Here is an 8,539-nt window from a genome sequence, read left to right as displayed (position 1 = left end):
CAACAGTGCATCCACATTCAGGTCCCATCACAGCACTTAGAATTTATTGTTAGTTACCTTCAGTTAGTGAATCCATGAGTGGATCCAACAGCTCCACCACCCTTAACCCTCTGTTACCAAGAGAAGGAGACATCTGAGCATCTCAGCTATTTACTCAATGAGTGTAATTACCACTGGCTACTCACACGAGGCCTGCTAACTGATGTGATAAGTACCTTTATACTTTCATCTTCCTTTAGTTCCCTTTCTAATTGCCTGGACTGTCTTTGAAAGCGAGCTGTGCCTTCTAATAAAGAAGAAAGCGGGCCCAGCTGTGGATTACTGATTGTTGTGTTGGAGCTGGAGCTGGTATGGAAACAGGCCTTGTGTTATAGTGGTGTATTATGTGTGTGTTTGTGTGTGTGTGTGTGTAGGGGTGGGGGGCAGTGAGGCATGCCTTTTGAACAGCAGGTGGTAATTGAAACAAAACAAGGGCTGATTAGGGAAGCGTCTGGCAACTCATGATCCAAACAGCGAGCCGCCGAGGAGCCCAAACACAAGAGCCCTGGAATAAAGTGGTCATCATCTAATTAACAGAACACATTTTAATTACCGAGTAAACCAAGCAGTGCAGTGTGTCAATTTAACTGATGTGGTAAGTGCCAGTTTACAATATCAGAAACAGACAAATAATTGGAATCTAATTACAAGCAGGTCTATTGCACACCAGCGCCTGCAGCCCATCTTAATAAACAAATTTTTACATCAAACCATGAATAACAAACATTGCAGGACTGCTAATTGCCTTGCTGCAATGTTGGGAGTTTGCCAGCTTTGACTATTTGACTGAAGCTCTTGTGTGAATGGATGAGGCTTTGCCGTGCTTTAATTAGAATAAAGTGAACAGCAGCTATCCACATTTGTTTTTGCAATCTAACAGAGCTAAATAATATGTGAGCTGGTTGGTGTCTGTGAGGCGGGACAGAGCAGCTACAGAGCATCTCTCGGGGGTTAAATAGTAATATTTATGATCGTGGAGACAGAGCAGCAGTGATCTATTAATGAAGTTCTAGTTCAAGTCCACAAAAAGAGACATTTGCTGACTTATATCAAGTGGCATCGAAGCATGTAGACAGTTTTGATTTCAGTTGCTCAAGTTTTAAAATGCTCCCACCTCAGTACCACAGGCTGTGGATGACATAGGTTGAATGATGCATTGTGGGATAGTTTGTGGGAGGAGGCATCAAGAAAGACGGGCAACATCACCAACATCAACATCAAGTTCTACTAGCTTTTGTTTTGGAATCTTTAAGACTTGCCATGAAAAAACTTCATCAGTGTTATGAATGTACAGGTTATAAAAGAAACATAAGCATTTTCATTGTCTTGTATAGTAAAAAGAAGTGATTAAAGAAAAAAAAAGATAATCACTAGTTTGTTTCACTTAAGGGTCCTTTTTATGGATTCAAATGTAAAAGTGAATAATCAAGAATTGCACCAAAATGTAAAGTTTTTTTAGGTAAGGCTCATGTGTTGTCAGCTTTCTGCAAAGAAGTTGGAATTTATGTGCATAGGGCCAGTACTGGCCGATCATGTCACTGTATCAGTATATCTACAGAGACCCACTGTTCCCATAATATTTCATCCATCTTTATGGACCATAATAATATCATATGTTAATGCCTGTCTGTAAGTTACTGTGCAATTCATTTATGTGAATGCTTCTATTACGGCTCTGTTTTGAACACAAACACACTCCATTACTGTGCATCCACTCCAACTTTATGTAAACGGATGCAGTTTGTGATCAGGGTCATGAAAACAACACTGATACACATGAATCTTGAGCGTTCGGTGAAATACTACCTACAGAGAAATTGCTTGTGATTTTATATCATTTCCATTAAATCTTGTCTTTCAAAGGCATTAATTAATAATACACTTGACATTTATGTTTTCCAGCGATAAGCTAAGCAAGAAACGATTTATGTCACCTAAAGCTTTTTAACAAATCAATGCAACTATTTGTAATTGCTTGTTTCACAAGATTAAAAGTGCTTAGACTTGATCTCTGTCTCCTGTTTAGTGGCCAACATGACCTGTCCCTCTGTCGTAAAAAACCAGGTCCTGGTCATCAGCATTAGCTCCTGTCACCAAATCCATATCGCTATTATTTCTGGAATTTTAATGCTCTTACAATTTATAGCTTATCAAATGCAGTTACCTAAATTGCTGTTAGGAAAAGACAGTTTAACTGTCTCTTTTTAATTACGATATAATTTAATGTTGAGGCAGAGATGAGAGCCCTGCAGCAGATGACACAAACACAGGTCTGTGTTAAAAATGTTCTGCAGGTTGGAATCATGAGGAAAACAGCCTTTGAAGGTGCTGTCTGCAAAATTGAAACATGTTACTGTAAATATGCAAAAATATCTGGTAATATGAGTTTGGATCAGTGAGAAGCTTGTTCTCTCAGCTTTGATGCACAGATTGACCTTAAAGTAGCTGGTAATTAAACAGAAAAAAAACAACATTTTGTATTAAGAAGCTTTATGAATGCTGCAAGTGCACCAAGTTTTAATAAAAAGCAGTGTAAAGAGATGAATACTTAACTGTGGATAAGCCATTCTTTCATCAACACTAGAGTTCTGCTATAAGGGACAGCAATAAACAGGTGCGGCACACTATAAAAAAAAAAAAAAAAAACATAAAGTGAGAGACTGGAGGAAGCGATCTGAACAACCAGCATTTTATTGCATGTTTAGGATGCTCACGTCAGTCATTGCCACTGACTACAACAGAGTGGTCTGCATCAGACAGACAAGGAATGATGAGGAGGTTACAGACTGATGGAAGTGATGAGCCATAATATTTCTCTATAAAAAACGCAGGAAAAAAGAAACTACAGAGTACATCTTCAAAAGAAAAAAAAAAGAAAGAGAAAGACGAGCTGCTGCAGGATGTGAGCACCGTGACAGCTCCTGGGCTGCCCCACCCTCCCTCCATTCTACCCCTGCTACCCCCTCCATGTGGAAAAAAAAAAAAAAAAATCACAAAGTGTGATGTGAGAAAGGGTGAAAGAGGGGGACGGCATGACAGCAGGCTGGATGGTTGGTGATGGATGAAACAATGACGTTTTAGCTTGGGTGCCAGTGTGTGATGTTGGGGGATCTGATGCCACACGGCTGCGGTCTGCAGGACGTTGCAGCCTGAATCTCCACCTTTGACCTGCCTGCTGTGCTTGGTTTGCCTCACTTACAATAACCGTTGAGATAAAAATATAAATATCCCGATACCAAACAAAATGTGTGTTTACCTACATGAGAGATGAGAAAGACACATCTTCGATGCATGAGTGAAATGAATTTCTCAAAACAAAACAAAAAAGACAGCATTTAACAATATTCTTTACATCTTGGCACTGCATATTTTTCTTCTTTTTCCTATTAATTTCATATAAAATATCATTAGATTGATACACCCTTATATTATTACTGACCACTTAAACCATACCCCTCCCACCCAACCCCACCCCAATCTCTGTGACCCTGGGATTATTCATGCAAGATATCTCCATCTTGTAGAGGAAATATACCTGTCTGCCCTTTTCTCAGAGCAGTAATCTTTAACATACAGCCACAGAAGGCAGTGGTTGGACCATTAAAAGGAAGTATCAAAAAACAGCTTAACACAAAGAGGGAAAAAATCTGTACAAAATGCTTAGGTCAGTGATAACAGAGAAAAGTCTGTTTTCTATATTACAGTTTAAAATCCAAAATCGGGGATAATCTCCCCCCCAGCCTGCCCCTACCCAGCTCACCCAGATGTCTGTGAGGATGATGAGATTTTTTTTTTTTTTTTTTTTTAAAGCAAGGATTACTAAGTAAAATACATTTGTAGCACAGTTTGCTATTCCAATACATACAGCAGTTTTTCTCATAGCTATTTCATAGTTAATACAAAGCAGTGGCGATAAAGCAAACTTCATAACACAAATGTATTTTTTGATCTTAAAAAAAGAGAGAGAGAGAGGAAAGGACAGGAAAAGACAAAGGCTATACTGACATGTATGTACAACCTAATATTGGAACGCCCTTAAAACAACCCATCAGTACATCAGAGAACAGACTTTGACAGGATGAATGGTGCAACACACAGCTGGGTGATATTATTCGGCCTAAGGTTTGGCTTTGTATGGCAAAAACAAAAGGATGAAACCTTTAAGATAAACAAGCTCTAATTTCATTTTTTTTTTTTTTGTACTTTTCTCTCTATAGTATCAGACTACACATGCAAGACATACAACTAAGTGCAACTGAGTGAAATGTTTGTTTATTTTTTCTCATTTAATTGAATCATTCCCTATAGGTTTGAACTGAGGTATGCGTACTAACGGTTTTCTCATGCTGTTATCTTTAGTAATGTCAAGCTACACATGCTGAGAATGTTCTAATCTATCAGCGCTTTCCCTCCTTTTTGAATACCAAACAAACCAGCCAGATGACTGGGGGTTTGTGGATGAGCTCGGCCCTGTTCTCACGATCCTAGCCTGGCTGTAACTGACCCATCCCACAGCTGCCTGGATATTAAATACATCTTCTGGAAACCACAGATTGCCCTTTTCCTTTTTAGTTAATGAGCAGTGAACTTAAAAAAAAAATAAAAATAAAAATAACAATTACAATAACTGCCATAAAGTACCTTGTACCCAGCTTATTATTTGACAGGAGTGTTTTTTAATATAAAAAGTAATAAGTTGACAGAAACTAAACACAATCATAAAGTCTTGCCAATCTTAACAAAGATGCTAAAACCTCTAAAAGTGGCATACAATCATTTCAAAGGATACAAATGTCTAAGGAAGAAAAGAAGAGAAACATTGAATCATTGTGTGGTCCAGTTGAAGTAGAGAATCCATTTCACATTGTTCTCTGCAAAGCTTTTTCCATTTACTACTATACTTTTCCTCATCGATTTATCTGCATACCCTTTATTTTGCAAACAAACCTGCTCCTGACCAAGAAGCTCCCTTTTCCACTCACTGGCCCAAAGACAAAAAAAAAGTTTCCCTAATTTGGTCATCATGTCGTCATGCAGTCAGACTGTCAGTACCTCCCATTAAAGATTTGGTCACTGCAAAACATTACTGCAGCTGTCCTTTTCAAGACACCCCCTTTGGTTTTTACAAAAAAATGAACGAAAAGAACCAGTTTGAGGAGCGTTTCCCTCGTTTCTGTCTGCCACCGGCTCGATCGCAGCTGCTGAGATCGTCCGACAGGAGAGAATGGAGGAGGGATATTTGGCCTTATCTGCTATTGCATGGAACACACAACATTGACTTTGTAATTTATCTTTGGTAGTCACAGAACAAGATATTAAAAACATCATCAACTAAATAAAAGCCAAATAAAACATAACAATAATACTAATAATAATAATAAATAAAAAATTTTAAAGTGGTTGATTGCAGTCTTGAAATTAATGATCTCTTTTAAATATCTACCAAAGCTGAAATTTTTGCTGCTGCATCAGAAAATCACATGTGGATTCTGCTCGGTTCAATGTTGTGGACTACAGCTATTGGCTTTTTGGGTGACATCGAGCGCTGAGGTATCCACATTCCCTAAATACCATGCACTGTATGCTCGGGCCCTTTATGATGGCTGTCAAATGCTGGAATGTGCAACGTTTAGGTCTTATTGCAAGTCTTGGGATTTTGTTCCCTTGAATGAAAGAAAACAAAGATTTTCTCAATCACTAAAACTTAAAACTAGTCGTGTGTGATACAAATAAAACTACAGGGAATGCACGTTTATCTTTGAGCGCTGAATAAAATTACAACGTGGAAAAGCAGACACATTTGATTAACAATGACAGTTGTGTTCAGGAATCACAATTAGTTGGTCTAAATCATTATCTCGCCGGTGCACACCTGACATTTTCATTTTGCTTTAAAAAACCTGGAGCTTGTAAGTGATCAGAAATTCTGTTGCAGCTCAGCATGCTCTGCCGTGAGGGGCTGTTTTAAAGTATAATTTCATAAGGATAAATCATAACCTGCATGATTTCTCTGTCATTCATTCGCATCTTAAATTAAACTTCATTGATGCGTGGAGAGAGCCTTCATTATGAGTAGTGCATTGCCAATAGACTTCATGAGCGGGGTCGGGGTGGTTGGGGGGGATGAAGAGGAGTGAGAGTGTGAGGGGGAGGCTACACGTCAAAGTGGTGACTTTTTTTTCCCTTTTTTTTTTTTTTTTTTAGAGATTGTGGAATAAATGACAGAAAAATACTACTTGGTATCTGACATTCTGCTTTGTGTGTTTAAAAGAACAACATGAAAAGAAATCATAAACATTCATTATCAAGTGCTGACCACACAGAATCTCCACAGCATGGGAATGAGGTCTGATCAGTTTAAAGAAGTTAAACTAAAAGATGCAACATCAATAACAGCACTGAATGGTGGAAGAGACACATTATTTTGATATTTTATAACCTCTCACCCCCCAGCAAAATATACACCCAAATAAAAACAACAACCCTCCCACCCTAGATGGAATCAAACCAATGAGAAGTGTTGAAGGCAGTGACAATGAACAGAAGTCCGCACTCGCTCTCCCTCACACACACATTCTCGGTGTAAATTAAATGTCAGTCATTCCCTCTCTCTCTTCACTTTGTGGTCAGATGTGTGTGTCTGAGAGAGGGAGGGAGAGAGACGGTGGAAGAGGGTGGGAGGGAGAGACACAACTCCTTCCCTTGCAGTCCTTGCAGTATGTCCTGGCTGCAGGGCGCAGTTCTCCCAGAGTCAGACCACAAGCACCCCCGCCCCCCCACCCCGTACCAAACAAGTCCGTTCAACACATCGGTAGAAATGAAGTTTTCACGTTTTTAAGCTTTACTTAAATCAAAAGTAGAAAGAAATCAGAAAAAAGGACCCTCTTGTGGGGTGTATTCTCTGTTTTTTGTGTGTGTTCTTGCTATATATTGTAATGGCACTAAAACGTTTACTGTGAGACATTTGAGAGCAGTCATCAGTGGCTTAGGCGGCAGTTCAAGGTTTGTTATCTGCAGAGCGCTTCTGTCTCCCAGATGACCCAGACTGCTTCGGCCTCTGAGGCTGGGGGAGGGGCGGCGCAAGCCTTACAGCATGTCGTCATGGCCCTGGTCATCATCGTAATCTCTGTGGTGATCAAAATCCGGACTGTGATTGGCAGTTGTTACCAGGGAGAGGGGCCCTTCGTGGTCTTCGGGGTCCAGTGGTTCCTCCTTAACATTGATGTGATGCCTAGAGGAGGAGAAGAAAGTGAAAGTGGAGCTCCGGTTCGTTATCCTTAACTTTCTTACATCCTTTTTTATAATCTTTCACACATGCAGGCACACAATGACACAGACCTGTGCTGATTCTGTTTATAAAGAAGGAAACAGGGGAACAAAAACAAATGTCTGGCTTCAGTGAGACTGTGACTGGGGGCCTCACTGGCGCTGATGATAATTTCAGCTTTCTTTTGAGGTATTCCAATCCCAGCAAAGCTGCAGGCTTTTTATTTTCATGGCAACTGACAACAGGGTATTCACTTAGAATTGATAAATGAGGAAGATTAACAACGTGAGACGAGGAGAGGAGAGAATGGACTCTGTGGAGCGAGTGGGCTTCTGTTGTCAGCCTCCTGGTGGCGGAGGATCAGCGGCGCGCTGTGTGTTCCCCTTCCTGCTCGTTAACATGCACAACCTGCGAGGCGGGTCTCCAGAGGACGACCCCGAGCCGGCTTCTATCATTAATCAACTTCAAGCAAACACAGCGACCAGGCACCGGCATACATGCTTTAAACTCCAGAATTAATGCATATTTTCAACCAAATGTCAATAAGGGAAGAAAAGCGCTGGCAGGAAAGGCGCGCGAGGACAGCAGCAGCGGCGCACTCGGCACAACACTGTGATAAGAAACAGAGCCCTTATGAGAATAATAACGCTGTCACTTGTAAACAAGGCAAAAACATGAGTCCCCCCCCAGCTCACAGCCTGGGCAAAAGAGCCACTAAAGAGATGAGATCTGCCAAATTTCTCATTACAGAAACAGAGCAGGAATAAAGCGCAGGGGGAGAGGAGGCCTGGCTGTGGCAGAAAGGAGAAAAAAAAAAACATTATGAGCAGCTGCAGGGGACTTGCTGCTCTAACCTGCGGTGCCAGGCTGCTGTAGTGGAGGTAAAGCAGTGTCAGGATGAGGCATCAGGCTCATTTACTACAACAACAAGGGACAACTGGCACGTTCTTCACCACCAAAGCCCACATTTGATTTATTCGCACCAGGACGTCTTGTGTGATTTGTAACTATTGTGATGGAGATGCTCATATGCTAATGAGATGCCATATTTTGGTGTAAATTAGAAAAAGGGGGAAAAGTAAAGTAAGCTTTTCTATCATTTTCATATCAAAGTAACTCCACAAGTGCTGTTGCCTCAGGTCTGATGCTGTGGCTGCAGGGCAGACATGAAATTGTTATTATTATGCTATTGAACGGCATGCTGATTCTACACTTTGCTTATAATTAGCCATC

At 40.5% G+C, this 8,539-nt stretch overlaps 1 protein-coding gene across 12 annotated transcripts in view; it reads right to left on the bottom strand.

Moving 5' to 3' along the window:
- Window positions 1-3,824: 3,824 nt before the first annotated feature.
- Window positions 3,825-8,539, bottom strand: part of foxp1b (forkhead box P1b) — a 142,219-nt gene continuing 137,504 nt past the window's right edge. For 11 of the 12 annotated variants that reach the window (XM_026306082.2, XM_026306075.2, XM_026306072.2 and 8 more), the window contains one exon: window positions 7,126-7,270. In XM_026306082.2, coding sequence (XP_026161867.1) covers window positions 7,126-7,270 — 145 coding nt within the window. Of the gene's footprint in view, window positions 7,271-8,539 lie in introns of all 12 variants that reach the window. The other variant, XM_026306077.2, reaches the window with a different exon arrangement.

Source organism: Mastacembelus armatus, chromosome 5 (genome assembly GCF_900324485.2).
Source record: "Mastacembelus armatus chromosome 5, fMasArm1.2, whole genome shotgun sequence".
In the NCBI taxonomy this organism is placed as follows: Eukaryota; Metazoa; Chordata; class Actinopteri; order Synbranchiformes; family Mastacembelidae; genus Mastacembelus; species Mastacembelus armatus.
This window is presented reverse-complemented; position numbering and strand designations above follow the sequence as displayed.